General features: G+C 59.9%; 2 protein-coding genes across 2 annotated transcripts; both read left to right on the forward strand.

Moving 5' to 3' along the window:
* Positions 1-8,148: 8,148 nt before the first annotated feature.
* MADCAM1 (mucosal vascular addressin cell adhesion molecule 1) lies at positions 8,149-10,958 on the forward strand. Its single transcript, XM_050910621.1, has 6 exons — positions 8,149-8,200; positions 8,910-9,176; positions 9,301-9,615; positions 9,987-10,312; positions 10,364-10,664; positions 10,834-10,958. Exons 1-6 carry the CDS (start codon positions 8,149-8,151, stop codon positions 10,956-10,958), a joined length of 1,386 nt encoding a protein of 461 aa, XP_050766578.1.
* A 1,109-nt stretch (positions 10,959-12,067) lies between these two features.
* TPGS1 (tubulin polyglutamylase complex subunit 1) lies at positions 12,068-14,155 on the forward strand. The gene is made up of 2 exons (XM_050910468.1): positions 12,068-12,411; positions 12,585-14,155. Exons 1-2 carry the CDS (start codon positions 12,068-12,070, stop codon positions 13,114-13,116), a joined length of 876 nt encoding a protein of 291 aa, XP_050766425.1. The 3' UTR covers positions 13,117-14,155.
* Positions 14,156-14,764: the final 609 nt, after the last annotated feature.

Here is a 14,764-nt window from a genome sequence, read left to right on the forward strand (position 1 = left end):
ACAGCTAATGAGAAGGGACAGGGTTTCCCTTCAAGCCAAATACACCCAGCTGGTGCAAAAAGGGAGTTGTATCATCTGGTGCTGATGGAAAGGGGAGACACTGAACCGCTCCACGTGAAGGGATAGTTCTTTAAAGCAAACCTGCCCTTGTACCTGAATACCGAACTTCGTGGTGTGACCTGCCAAATACTCAACTCGCCAGTGAAAAATTAAGGAGCTAGCATTGTCTTTGTTCTAATGTGAACTAACTGAGTTGCCAGCCAGAATAAAACACGGCATCTGTTACGTGCCCCATCCCCTTATGTAGTTGGTACTTGCTGCTGATCCCATCGCAGCTCGGTTGGCCAACCTCGGCCCCGGGAGAGGCTTGACAGCTGTCTTGCGCAGTATGTGCAGCCTGTGCTGTGATAATACACCAGGTGAAAAGTGTGTGCATGTATGAAGAACAGACAGCGTAGTCAACTGTGAGCAGATCCTCGCCGCTTGAGGGTCTGATGAATTTGCCCGTTCTGGCCCAAGTGAAACTTAGACCAAAAAAAAAAAAAAAAGTAACATTTGTCTGTTGCTACCTCCGTAGGTGGTAGGTAGAAGGATTTTTCAGAAATCCTTTTCTGGAACTGGAAGGGTTGTTTAGAAAATACAGTTCTCTGAGAGGCTGGAGAAATGACTAAACTCTGCTAAGCACTTTGATAAAGCATGGTTTCCTGAGAGAAACGTCAAAGAAATAGCCGTTTATCTCGAGCACTTTTATAAAGCATGTTGATTTTTCCCCAGGCTCTTGCCATCTGATATTAAAACCAGATAATGACCGTAGCTTGTTTTTTCTCAGTCCAGAAGATCCTGATGGTGATGATTGCAGTTGATTTGAACTTACAGGTTTGGATTCCGTGTAGCATTTCTGAGCCTGCTACGAAGGCTTTCGTTTTGTCGAAAAATGGAATTGCAACCTCTGCTGCAGGGTTCAGCTCTGTTTAGAAAGAGCAGCAGATACTTGAACTTGAGTGTTGTGAAAGAAGCTAAGACAAACGTATAGGGAACGCTTGGTTGTTTATAGATACCTAGAGATATGGCAGAGGGCAGGAAACAATTGTTCGCATTTGAGTAAGATCAGAAGTAATGGCATTGAGCAATCACTGGGGAAGTAAAGACCAAACTGGAACACTTAAAAAATTAGCTGTAGGGAAGTTGAGGATACAGTGGCCAAAAATAGTCCTGTCTCAGAGCGCGGTATGTGCAACAGCTGCCGTTCTCTGGCTGGGATCCCTTCTCTAGGCTTGGGACAGGTAACCTAGGGGAGAAGGGCCAAAAGGGAGGGAGCACTGTCACTTCATGCCTTGGGTCTTTGCAAACGAGTAATCGTGGCTGATGCTGTGCCTGTGCAGCAGTGACTGCAAATGCTGTTTGCCTCTGGGTTTAATGGAGAACACCGACTGGACGACGCTGGAGAGCTCAGTCCCTGACCCACAGCCGGCACAAGCAGGGGAGAGCGCTCTCCGTCCCCTGCTCGGCCCCGGCAGAACAGCTCGCCTCGCTCCGCGAGCGTGAGGGGAGGTGAGCTCCAGGGTGTATTCAGCGTCTGGCCTCTTCTGTGCGCTTGTCAGTGTGAGGGCTGGTTAGTGTTGGCTTTGGACAGATCGAGAGCTGCAATTTCGTGTAGGTCTCTTAAACGCCTGTCAGATATTAACAGCTTGGAACCACTGCCTGCCTAGACTGGGCTGAACTAATAAGATAATGTCTGTTTACCAATTTTCTGGACCAGTTAGTTATTGGAGGTGGACATTTAGGTGAAATAATTCACAGTTTGTTTTGCATTAATCTAGCCTGGTACCCAGATCCTGCAATCAGAGCTATTGTGCGTGCAGAGGGCAGCCACCCCGGACTCTGAGGGTTTGTTGATGTGGATCTAATTGCAGGACTGGAGAACAGAGCTAGCAGAAAGGCTCAGTGACCTGCGGTGACTCCAGTTTTCCCAAGCTCATTGTGGTGATGCTCCAGATTCCCAAACGTTATTGGAATGGTCTGTACTGTGCGTGCACAGCAAGCTTCTTTGCTGAAGGAAATCCAGTCATTTAAACTTCCCGGCAGCAATCCCAGCTCTGTATTGCTCACAAAAATGCCTTTTTTTAGACTGGAGCTTTACCAAGTACATCTGGCAATTCATTTATTCACACTGTATTAAAATGAACTGAAGTAGGTTTTTCCCTCGCACGCAAATGAAGTAAAATGAAACACCGAATTGTTACCTCGTTGAGACTGAGGCACTCGGAGCTTCACGGGTAGAGTACAGCGGAACGTTACAAAAAGATGAGCATAATTTATATGATATAAAGTATATAGAGATATATTTTTAAAAGCCTTTTCCTTTATTGAATAGTTTATTGAAACCGATGTGTTTCTAGTCCCGTTCTTTCTCACCACCGCTGCTACCTGCAGCGTCTCAGCCTCTCCTTCCCTTCAGACAGCAGAACTATCCGGGCGAGCTTCCCTCCTCGGTCCCCATCCATCACGATGCGATACCTGAGTTTCCAGCGACGCCGGCATCCCCCAGCTTGTGAGCAGTGGACCTGGAGTGTTTTGGTCGCTTCGTCAGCCCCTGAGCTCGGGGACAGGCGATGCCGCAGGTTACTGCCGCATCGGCGGGCTGCAGCCGCGCTGTGTGAAAGGCTCCACCGTGGCCGACGTTTCTTCGGCTGCCGGGGGGTAGAGCGTCGGGTGGCTGCACCGGTGGAGGGTACGCTGCGGGCGCCGTTATCGACGTAAAGGTGACTTGTACATCGGTCCCTTGCTCTGCCGGCGCCGCGGGGGCTGGCCCGGGGACGCGGCGTAGCCCCAGGCGCCCACGGCGTGTGGATCTGCCCTGGGCACGCAGGGGCTGTCCGGGGGCTGCTCGCCCTCCCCAGAGGTGCCGCTTGTTCCTGGCGCCGGGAGCAGGCAGGGATTCCTCTCCACGGTTTTGGAGTTCCTCTCACCTGGTTCAGTGGGGGCCTGAGCCCCGGGTAACTCCCCTCCCCATCGGCGTGGGGACGTGACCCACCCGCCGTTCTGCCTTTAAGTGACAGAGGAGGACTTGGGCCAAGCGGTGACGGAGCTGAAATTACCGGACCTGAATGAAGAATGTCTCATTCTGAAGGGCTGGCAATTCTGCAGCGTCCCACGTGGAGACTGGAAAATCTGTACAGAGCATTCAGCTAGTTTTGCCAATTTTTGTTACTTTATATGAAAATGCAACTTTTTTAAAAGAGCCTTTTCTTAAAATCCCCTTGATCTGCTGTGTAGTGCCCGAGCCTGGCTGTTTAACATCAGTATTGCCAGAATTTGTCTGCAGTGACTTAGAATTCAGGTCAGTAACGGCAATGCCCCAAACATAAGGCAAAAATTGGCTTAACTGCCCTTCCTCTGCAGTTCCAGTATTAATGGCAGCGGTTCAAGTGAGTTTAAACTGATCTCGTCGCATTAAAAAACCTGCATTAAACCATTGCTTTCTCTTTTGCCATCAATTTTGCAAAATAGTAACTTTTTACTTCACTAGTTTTTATTCTTTTCTCTGCACTTGAATGGCTGCTAGCATCTTTGATTATCTTTAAAAAGTGTGGGCATGTGGCAAGCCCACGTTCACTGAAGAACAGCAGTACCTCTGCTCTCTCTAAGGTTCCTATTGCGTGCATTTCTGTATCTCTTTTTTTTTAAGCTAACGATGAAATGTATTTATTTCAGTTCAGGTTGTGTTCAGAACTGGCTAATCTCTCCCTCTGATGGATTATTTATTAAACTGCTGCTTTCCTGTTGTGTTGAAGTTCTCTGTCCTCATCCTTCTCCCCCGCCTGTGTTACAAGAGCTTTCCAAGCCTGCGCCGTGCTTCTGCCCAGCACGTCTCGACCCTTGTAAGTTGTGCTGAAGAGGTTGTTACAAGAGACGACGCATCAGGCCTTGTAAACCAACCTCCTGTCTCGAATGGGCACAAGTTGTCGAGTTATTTCTACCAATTCCTCAAAACTAAAGTATTCTAGAGCAAAAAGTACTTGGAACCAATTCACATTCACCCTTGATCCTAAAAGAGCTATCCAGATTTGCACTGGAGTGTTAAAATAGCAGTATCTTAACAGCTCAAACTTCTCTGGTGCTTAGGCATAAAACGCTTTGAGCCCTGACCCCGCTGCTCGTCGTGCTGCATGGGGGCCGAGTGCTTGTGCCAGAGGAAGAGGTTTTCAGGCGGTTTGTGCAGGGCAACATTTACGATATCGGGCCAAGTGGGGAGCAGCATAAATGCTCTGGAGGAGCGAGCCGTTGTCTGTGTGTCGTGCGCCAGTGCCGCAGCCGTCGCCTTCGGCAGGTGAAGACTTGCTGGCAGGTTTGTGTCAGCGGGGACAGGGCTGCCGGCCCCCAGCCCCATCCCCACCCTGAGATGGTGGAGCAGGTCCCCGTGCCGGGTCCCTGGCTCCTGCCTCCCCACACCGGCGCCTGCCCCGCAGGAGCCGCCTCCTGGGGTTGGTTTTAGCATCCCAGACTATGTTGTCTTCCAGCCAGGCTTAATTTAGATCTTATCTTACTCATTTAAACACTTCTTTTGGTGTTTGAGGATGGTACTAAGTGAGCAATACAATCACAAGAAGTATAAACACATCCAAGTCAGCCCTTGGATGGCATCTGGTGTTTGATGGCTGATATCCTGTAATGAGCTGGAAGCACAAGCCATCTATTATACAATGTGTTGCCTTTTGTATTTATTTCCTCTGGACTCGAGCTTATTTTTATTTTATTTTTTTCGTCCTTAGTTGAGAAAGAATCCCCAGCTTGTCTCACTTTGCATCACTGGAGAAAAAAGGGAAGGTATTTCAATACAGTATGTTGTTGGCCGTCCTCTCCTCGGCGTGGTGGTCATTCGGGCAGCGTGCGCAGCCCGGCATTGCTGCGATGGGGATGCCGGACGAGGGGCAGAGCCGGTCTGTAGGATGAGCCTCCCCAGGGTGAGATTCCTGTGTTTTGCACCGTGCAGAAAACCTTAATCTTGTTCCAGTTGTCTTCACTAGCACCTACTCCAGCCCCGTCATTTCTGATATCGGGCGTTAGCGAGTGCCGGTGATGACAGCCCGGGGCTACACCCCGGCCCGAGGGGCTCCGGCGCTGCCGGCGGCAGCACGGGGGTATCCTGTGCTGGGGGCCATTGCTCACCCCTCTGCGGTTTGTCTCTGCCTGCTGAACTGTTTTGCTTCCTGAGAAACGCCTCTGGACCGAGCATTGCCCGGCAAGAGCCCCCTGCTCCTGCCCCTCAGGAGGAAGCACGATCAGGAAAACTGTTCGGGCTTCTGATTCTTGAAAACCATCGTTCCCTTTGCTCTGACCCGAAAGGTTTCCTGTTGGGTGGAAAACTGTCCCAGTGCCTCAGCTCGCTCTTTCCGCCCTGTGTCTGCAACCTGTTGATCTGCAACCTTGCTGTGTTCGGGGCAGGGGGAGCTGCCTGTGCACGCCTCCGGGAGGGAGGCAAGGTCCTCCGAGTCTGTTAAAGGTGAGACCCCGAGCTGGTGGTGGAGCGGGAGCTGCGGTGGGTCGCTGCACGGGGGGCGAGGGGGAGCTCGGGGCCAAACCTGCGAGAGCTGCCTCGCGGGCCTGCTGCCACATTGCTCTCAGCTTGGACGAGTCCCCTGACCTCTCCCTGGCTCGATAACCGTGCCGTTAGAGCTGGTCCTCGTGGAGTTGGAGGTTTATCCGGTTTCCATAACTCCAATTTCCTCTGCGATCCATGTTGCCCATCTGCCCGCGCGGCAGAGGCCGGGGCGTCAAGTGCTCTGCAGGCCCCGGACCAGAGGAAATGCATCATGAGGCGCTGGACTTTCTGGTAGCTATTAATCTGATCACCAGTCCGGGAAGGCTTCTTTTTAAAAGAAAGGTCCGCTCCGTAAGAGCTCAGCTCTGGTTCAGACACTGATTTATGGGTTTTTCTTTTCTCACCTGAAGCGTCATATTGAGGGGCACCCAGGGCTTGGGGTGCGATGCCGAGGGCTCACGGAGAGCCACCATCAGTCTGGTCCCCCACGGCCGCAGCCGCTTTGCTCCCAGCCCGCAGGCGGAGGCTGCGCGGCTCCACAGCCCCTGGCACTAGGCACGGACCCGGCAGCCGGCGGGCACCGAAAGGCCGGGACTGATCCCCCCAGGACCTGTCGGTCATTGCAGGAGCCCCAGCAGAACGCTGCACCAGACCCCGGCCAAGGGCAGCTTCCAGGGCTTGGATAATTTATTTTTTTGACTGCCTGTGTTTTGCCACTCGTGCCCCAAAATCCTGTAGCAGCGAGCGTGATCTGTGAGGACGGTATTTCCCTTTAAACTCTTACCTGGTGACATTACAAAGCACTCCTTCCCCTAATGAAGTCCTTCCCCTAATGAAGTAACTCATCGCTTGGTGCTTACCCTATCTGCAAACGCCTGCGGGTGGGCAGCCTGGGCAGCCCTGACCCTTCCCTCCCGGGGCTCGCCCGGGGCCTTCGCTCACCCATCGCCCATGGAGGGACCAGCGAGGCGGCCTCGTGCATTGAGCGGGCGCCGCGGATCTGGGCTGTGGGAGCGGGAGGCGAAACCCTGGCACCGCATGCGTGTCCTCACGCGTCCCGGGCTCGCTGCTGGGAAGAGCTCGGCTGGCGCAGGGAGCAGCCCTGGCCACGGCTTGTCCCGCACCAGGGCTGGGCCGGGGGCTCTGGTGGCCGCTGGAAACTCCGGGAAGTGGCTCTGTTAACACAGGATGGAAGGAACAAAAACCCCAGAGCCATTAATCACCCGGCTTTGGCTGAACGTGCATATTTGATGGCAGCTGTTTACAGAGCACTTCCCTTGCTTGGAGCCCTCCCGGACCATCGGAGGATTAATTACCCGGCCTCCCGAAAGGATGCGCGACGCGCCCAGTGCCCGGAGCTGCCTCTCCAGAGAGTTCCCGGATGGGAAACGGCCGGGTCCTGCGCCGACTTTCCACCTTCTGCAGCAGGAGGTGCAGGGCTGGGCACATCCCCTCCCTCGGCCCCTCGGCACCTTCCCCGGCCTCGGCCACAGCCTGGCGGGACGGGATGGGGCAGAACCAGGCCCATCTCTTCCTGGGGAACTGGGTAGGAGCGAGGAAGTGATGCCAGACCTGCCATGAGACAGAGGACAGGTACTGAGGCTGTGCCGGGGCCTTGGGGCTAGATAACGTGGTGTAATCAACATCTTCCACGTAGTAACACTTTCTCTGTCTATACCATAAAACCAGCCCTCCCACGAACACCTACTTTCATCCTTGAAAACACCCTGTTCTGGGAATAAAGGCTGTTTGCAGCCCTGCGGAGCAGCACCCAAGCCTGGGGCTGGACCCCTCCTCGCTCTGCCCTGGGGATGCGCCTTTCCAAACCCCACGTTTCGGGGCAGTCGGCGCTCAGGGTGCCCTCGTGCCACTGCCCGGGCTGCGACAGAGGCTGCCTGCTCCCCAGGCCACGTTCCCGCCGGGGTCCCGGTGGGACGTGCCCTGGGCAGACACCGCAGCCATGGGCTCCCCTCCCTCCGCCCTGCATGCCGGCCGCAGGCAGCCATGCTCGCCAGCGATGCTGAACACGGGCCCTGGCCCCGCTTTTGGGGTAGGGGGGCTGAGACGGCCCCTCCAACAGACAGACGTCCCCAGCCAGCCCCACGATGGTTCATGTCAGCTGCTGGTGCTTGGGCATGGAAGGGGCTGGTTTGCCAGGGGCTCCGGCAGGGGAACGGTGGAGCCCGGTGAGAACCAGGGAAGGGATGGGATCTCGGCCACGTTGTGGGGTGCAGGCGCCCACGCAGGGCTGCCCGGTGGGGTGATGGGTGCCCCTGCAGCCACGTGGGGACCCTTTGGGCCAAGTGCTCTCCTGGGTTTGGGGCTGCTGGCGCGGCCCTCGGCTGCGGAGCTGGGTGTTGTGCAAGAGCTGAACTTGGAAGAAAATCAGAAAACTCCCTCTGGAAATACCCCTCGGGCTGAAAGTCGTGGAGGCCCCGGGGCCAGTGCTCGCGGGGGCGGTTCCTACAGAGCTTAAGAAGGACTGAGGACGGGGCTGGCGGCCAGAAGGAGACAGCCCCAGCCGGCGGCGTTTGCTCCCTGGAAGGAGGAAAGGAAGGAAAACCAGCCCTTGCTGCTGCACTGCCCCGCTGCTGGCTCTGCGGGCAATGGAGCCTGCTCCTCTCCTCCTCCTCCTCGGCTTGCTGTGGGGCTGCAGCGGTGAGTGCTACGAGGGCCACGAGCCATCCCGATCCCTTAACCCGCCGTGCTGCCCAGCCCTGCCTGCTGCTCTCTTTGCTTTGCTGCATGGCACCGCCGGCCAATGCGTCCCCAGGGTCTCCCCGTTGCCGAGCCCCGACAGCCGCCGTGTCCCATGTGCGTTGCTGCAACAGCGCTTCTCGTCCTGGCACTGCAGCCCGGTGCTAAGAGCCGTGGAGCGCGCCGCCGTGCGAGCGACAGCGTGCGCCTGGCCTGGGTCCGCTGTCCTGCTGCCAGAACCGCAGCGATGCTGGTGAAGGATGAGAACTGGGGGCAAGGGGCGTTTGGGCTCATTTCCCCAAGAAATGGCTGGAAAATCTCAGTGGTGAACCGAGACGGATCAAGTGGCAATGCCTGCGATGGGGCAGACCCGGGCTGGCAATCGCCACAGGCATGTCGGCTCTGCGGCACTCCCGATGCCTGGTGGCAGCGAGCAGCTGCCCCGGGACAGCGTCACTGCGGGGGGATGCCTTGGCCGCCCCTAACGAGCCGTTGCTAATGAGCAGAGCCCCCCCCGTGGTGATGGGGATGGAGCTTATGCAGCGCCTGAGCGTGACCGTCCACTTCCCAGCAAACGGGGGAACCAGCGTCCTGTTTGCCTTGTAAACAACTGGGTTCTGGTGATTGTCCCCTTCCCTAAACCCCGCGGTTTCCTCCTTCCTCCATCCAGGACGACCCGCTGACAAGCTGGCAGTGACGCCGCAGCAGCCGGTGGTGCGGTACGGGGGCTCGGTGCAGCTGAACTGCTCCCTGGCCTGCGCGGGGGGCACGGTGCAGTGGAAGGGGCTGGACACCAACCTGGGGAGCATCACCTCCTTCCCCACCCACAGCATCCTGCACATCAGCAGAGCCATGGTTGCCACGGAGGGCACCAAGATCTGCCAGGGGACCTGCCACGGGCAGCGCTACCAGCACGCTGTTGACCTGAAGGTCTACGGTAAGCATTCCCCAGCCCGTCCCTCGCCGCCTCCCCGGCAAAGTCCTGGATCCCCGAGGCAGCCGGCTCCCTCCTGGGCTGCAGTGCCAAAAATCACCACTTGATGCTGGAATTCCTCTCTCAGCCCTCCCGGACACGCTGCAGCTGGAGGCAGAGCCCCGCGCCCTGGAGCCGGGGCAGCCCGGCACCCTGCACTGCTCGGCCCAGCGGGTGTACCCGCTCGTGGGACTGGTGCTCACCTGGTACCGGGGGGACCAAGTGCTGGAGAAGGCGGACTTCGATGTCATGGAGACCGACGAGGAGCTGTTCGACATCATGGCCACGCTGCTGGTGGCCGGGGAGGAGGTGGGAGAAGGGATGGAGTTCAGGTGCGAGGTGACACTGAGCATCGGGCAGGAGACCTTCACCCGGGTGGCATCTGTGGCCGTGAGCACTGGGGGTGAGTGCCGGGGTGGGAGCTGGGGACCCAGGTTCGCACGCTGCCCCATCCGCTGGAGCCGACCCCGATTGCCCTAAGCAGCTTGAAAATAGCTTTGCTGGAACAGGAGCAGCCCCCGTTTCTGCGCCGCTCTGCAAATCTCCCGTCCCCATCCCTGTCCCCGTCCCCGCTGCCGTGCCAGGGGTGCTGGTTTGCTCCTGCTCGCTGCCTCTCCCTGCCCGGGACGGCTGTGTTCGTGGGGTGGAGGAGGAGGGGGCCATTTGGCAGCGCGGGTGGAGGGGGCTCCCACCCCGTGGGGATAAGGTGTGCCAGAGAGGCCCCGTCCCAGCTCCGAGCCGCGGCGAGGCCGCCATGACCCACTGTGTTCACAGCTGTGACGGAGCAGACGGTGGCCATGGCCACCTCCACGGGGAGCCCCCGGACAGTGGCGGCTATGACGGGGAGCCCCAGCACAGCCGGGCCTGTGACCACCACAGCGCTGCCCCCAGAGCCGAGTGTCCCCACACGTGATCCCACCACAGCCCTGACCAACACACCGCGGGAGCCCGACGCTGAGACCATCCTGGAGCCGGCTGCTGCCACCGAACCCCCCTCCACAGAGCACCCTGCTCCCCGAGACCTCGTCGCAGGCAGTCCCACGGCATGCCCGGCCACCACCGCGCTCCCTGGCTCCGGCACTGCCAGCCCCCCAGCTGAGGCGCAGGGGACGGCTGCGGACAGCATCAGCTGGGGCTCTCCCCCGGCGGAGAAGGGGACAGGGCCGTCCGTGGGGACAGTGCCCGCCTGCAGCCTGCGGATCTGGTCACTGCCTCCCAACGGGACGCGGGGCAGGGCCCTGCGCATCGAGTGCCGTGCACGGTGCACCGGGAATGCCACTGTCCGCTGGCTGCGGACCCCCGTGGCCCTCTCGCAGTACCGGGAGGAGGCGGAGGGCAGCAGCTCCACGCTGCAGCTGGACCACGCCGAGCCCCGGCACCAGGGCCACTACCAGTGCATCCTGCTCGGCCACCGCTCCCAGGTGGTCAGTCTGCAGCTGACGGTCTCGGACGGTGAGTGGTGGTCTGCAGCCCCCTCTCCTGTACCCTCCGTTGCTTGGGCTTGGGCTGCAGCGAGTTGTGTCAGTGCCACGCTGGGTGCTGGGGTGTGTTATGCTCACCCCTCGGTATTTGCTGGCGTGGGCAGAGTCTGCCTGCAATTACAGGTCTCCTGTCTTTGCAGATTGGTTCAGCACAGGCCCTGCCATCGCTGCAGGGACAACGGTCTCGCTGTTGGGACTGATCGTGACCGGCATCGTGTCTCATTGCCTGTGGAAACGATTCAGATCTCAGTACGAGCTGCCCTAGCAGTGGGAGCTGCCTACAGATGCCCACAGCCCTCCGGACCGGTCCCTGCTGTCGCCCTTTCTGCTGCTGGCCTCGCCGGGCCCCTGGGACGATGAGCAGCCGATGGAGCCCGGCTGCTGGCTCGCAGCAGGGACTGGTGGAGCTGGTGGGGTGTGGGGTGCTGCTGTGAGACCCGAGAGAAGAGCAGCCCCCGCCCCAGGACAACTGCTCTGGGACCCAGAGACCTCCGAGCTGCCGCTGCTTTTGAAAGCTTCGTCCGTGCCCGAGGCTGCTGCGGCCCCGGAGGCTGAGGGGCTGCTGAGGGGAAAGGCTGTGCTGCCCAGGGGCCCCCGAGCACCGGGAACCACTCGGCTCCCGGGCACGTAGCCTGCTGCTCGGAGGAGCTCGCGTGTGAGTCCTGCGGGAGAGGAGAGCCTCGGGGCTGCCTGCGGGACACCGCGGGAGGGGAAGGCTGGAAGGGAGACCAGCAGAGGCCTCCGGGGGGACGGGGGGGACAGGGACGCTCCCGGGGCTGGGTCACGCTGGGCCGGCGCTGAGCGCTGGAGTGGGTCCGGCCCTCGGGGGCTCCCGGCACCCACGCGGACAGGCGGGAGAGCGACGGCCGATCGTCTGTCACGACAGAGGGGTCAGAAGCAGCCCTTGGGGGCGGGGGTGTGTGTACATCCCCCGGGCGTGGGCGGAGGAGAGCGGGGCCTCGGCGGGCGGGGCGCTCCAATAAAGGGTTGTTTCTGTTTGAACCCTGAGCAAGTGTCCTTTCGGCCGGGGCGGCCCTGCGGCCCCTCACCGGCTCCGGCCCTGCGGGAGGCCCCGGGCGCGGCGCGGGTCACCGGGCAGCGTCCGCAGCGACCGCTGCGCTCCCCGTTGCTAAGGGCGGGGCACCTGCCCGGAGTAGCCATGGCGGCCGAGGCGCCCCGCTGCAGCTGCCAAGGCGGTTCCTTTGCCCACACGCAAGATGGCGGCCCGCGGCCTCGCCCAATGGCGGCGCGCTCGCCTGCCTTGCCGCTCACCGATTGGCTGCCAGTGTGCAAGATGGCGGCGCGGGAACTTCCCGCCCCGGCGGAACGGCGGTCCAAGATGGCCGGAACCGGCCTTCGCCGCCCGCAGCCAAGATGGCGGCGTACGAGAAGCGGCGGGCGGCCGCCGCCCCGGCCCCGGCCCCGGCCCCGGCGGCGGGCAGCGGGCTGGCGGAGCCGGCTCGCGCGGCGGCGGGCGAGCTGGGGAGCGAGGCGGAGTTCCTGCTGCGGGCCGGCGTCACCGCCATGGTGCGGGAGGCGCTGCTGAAGGTGCTGGAGGCGCGGCCCGAGGAGCCCGTCTCCTTCCTGGCCGACTACTTCGAGCGGCTGGTGCTGGGCAGCCCCGGCGCGGCGGGCGAGGCCGCCGCGGAGCTCCCGGGGCCGCCGCAGCGCCTGGCCCGGGCGCTGTGGTACGTGCGCCTGGCTCACCACTCCCACAGGTGCGGGCGGCGGCGGCGGCGGGGGGGGCGGGCGGCGGACTACAGCTCCCGGCGTGCCCCGCGGCAGCGGCCTCCCCGCGGCGGCGGGCGAGCGCCCGGGGCACGCCGGGAGCTGTAGTTCGGGGCGGGCGGGGGTGAGGCCGCGTGTCTGTGTCTGTGCCGTGTCGCGACAGGACGGCCTTCGACAGCAACGCCGGCGCGGCCTACGAGGTGCTGGGCGCCGGCGGCCGGCGGCGGAAGGCGGGCGTGGACGGGCGGCTGTACAGCGAGCTGCTGCGGCGCATCTGCCAGCACGGGGGAGCGCCGGCGGAGGCGGCGGCGGCGCTGCTGGGGCGCGTCCGCTGCCGCGACCACGAGGCCGTGCCTTTCGACGTCTTCCGCTATGGCGTCCTCACCTGCTTCGTGCTGCTGGAATTCGCGGCCAAGGCGGACGCGCTCTTCGGCGTCCTGGACGGCGGCTCCGGCGCCGCCGACGGGAGGGTCTGCCAGGCCGTGCTGCGGGCGCTGGAGGACGCGCTGGGCGCCGGCCACTTCTCTCTCCCCAGCCGCTACCTGGAGGCGGGCTCCAAGCTGGGGCCGGACGGCCTGGCCCTGGCCATGGACCGGGCGCTGCAGGAGAGGAAGCTGGGCGCCTCCATGAGCAGGGAGGAGTTCCTGAAGAAAGCCACCGCCTTGTTCGTTGCAAAAGTGAAGCCTGTTGAGTAACGCCCGGGTGGGAGCAACGCTGACTGCGTCCGCTTCGAACCCCTCGAGTGCTCCGCGCAGAGCCAGTCACGCGAAGGAGGCTCCGGACCCCGGCGCTAAGCTGGACGGCGAGCACGGGGGGCTGGTCAGGCGCTGTCTGGAGAGCCTGGGTCTGCCCGACGAGAGATTCCCGATTTCCATGCTCCCTTCCTTGTTCCGAGCGTGCCAGGTGCCCAGCCACCTCCAGCGCCGGATGCGTCCCTGTCCGCTGTGCCTCTCCCTGCCGCAGCTCCTCCGATCCAGCCGGCATTAGTAAATCTTATGTAGGTGTTAACTGGGGACTTGCAAGGAGGCCTGTAAACGGTAGGGCAGCGTTAGTCATGAAAAATGAGCTAGAATGAAGTAAATGTGGGGCTGGACCTCCAGATATCCTGCAGTTTCGTCCTAGCCCTGGCAATGTCATGTTTTGCAGCTTCAGCGGGGAACTTTGTTTCTGCTTTTGGGTTTGTTTCACACCTACCTGTGAAGTGGGGGGCGATGCTTATCTACCTCACAGACTACTGTGAGGATTCGCAGGTAAATACAGGGCTGATCCAAAGTGTGAGATAAAGCGTTATTTTATTAAGCAAAATGTTTTAAACGCACAGCAGATGAGAAACGGCCGGCTGGGGAGCAAACCTCCCTGGGAAGGGCAGCGAGCCAGAGGGGGTTCTGCCTCTGCCGGCAGCCGAGCTGCGAGGCGATGAGCTGTCCTTGCTGTCTGCTTGCTCGGCGTTTACCCAACCGCCTCTGGCTGCTGTGGTCCGGACTCTGAAGATCAAAGCTCATACCTGAGCCATGACTTCTCAAGCGAAGCTGCAGAGTCCTACGGATTTGATAATGATTTGGGCTGTGGAGCACCGGGTCAAGACGAGACAAACCCCCTTCCCTGAGGTCATAGTTTGCTTTTGAACAGAGATGCGTGTTGAACCATGTGTTATTTATTTGAACTTGTCTGTTAATTATTTATACTGTGCCATTATTGGTTTACTGTAAGACATTAAAGCTTTTTATTATTGTTTTAGTGGCCAATTTCTTTACTGCCTGGCGGCATGTAGTGCCAGGATGAACCGCAGCAGCGCCGAGATCCTTGAGGTAGTCTCTGTCTTCAGGGGTCGATGTCGGCAGCCTGTAGCAGCCCACCCGGCTGAAGGTACGGGAGTGCAAAGCACTTGTAGTTACTACCAGAGAAAAGAGAAGCTGGGAGGATGCCCTTCATGCTCTGGGATGTTTGTTTTGTTTTGTTGAGCGGATGTTTTGATCCCTGCAGGCAGGAGGGGCACTACCTGGAGCCGGTCTGGGTGAGGCTGCAGGCGGTGGCTCCTGAACGCGGTGCAGGTGACGGGATGTGAGACGAGGGGAGGGGGGAACGGGTGATGCTGGAGAGATCTTCTCTGCTGGGGCCGTGCCAGGAGCAGCCTCTGCTTGAATTCCAGACGCTGCCTTGTAAAATGCAGTAAAGTATTGCATAAGTGTAGTAATTGTGCGGAGTGCTTCCTCCTGGCTGACGGGTATAATTGTCCGGTGAAGAGTAAACCACTTTACTCACGCTAAATGCGGACCTGAAGCAGCACGGCTGCCTTGCGAGCACCAGGGCCGTCATCCGGGGTGGGATTTAGCGTCGGTCAGC

Source organism: Gymnogyps californianus, chromosome 24, assembly GCF_018139145.2.
Source record: "Gymnogyps californianus isolate 813 chromosome 24, ASM1813914v2, whole genome shotgun sequence".
Lineage (NCBI taxonomy): Eukaryota > Metazoa > Chordata > Aves > Accipitriformes > Cathartidae > Gymnogyps > Gymnogyps californianus.

Coding starts and splice junctions, on each gene's coding strand:
- MADCAM1 (XM_050910621.1), top strand. CDS start 8,149: ATGGAGCCTGCTCCTCTCCTCCTCCTCCTCGGCTTGCTGTGGGGCTGC. Junction 9,177..9,300: donor TGTTGACCTGAAGGTCTACG/GTAAGCATTCCC, acceptor TTCCTCTCTCAG/CCCTCCCGGACACGCTGCAG. Junction 10,665..10,833: donor GCAGCTGACGGTCTCGGACG/GTGAGTGGTGGT, acceptor CTGTCTTTGCAG/ATTGGTTCAGCACAGGCCCT.
- TPGS1 (XM_050910468.1), top strand. CDS start 12,068: ATGGCGGCGTACGAGAAGCGGCGGGCGGCCGCCGCCCCGGCCCCGGCC. Junction 12,412..12,584: donor CTGGCTCACCACTCCCACAG/GTGCGGGCGGCG, acceptor GTGTCGCGACAG/GACGGCCTTCGACAGCAACG.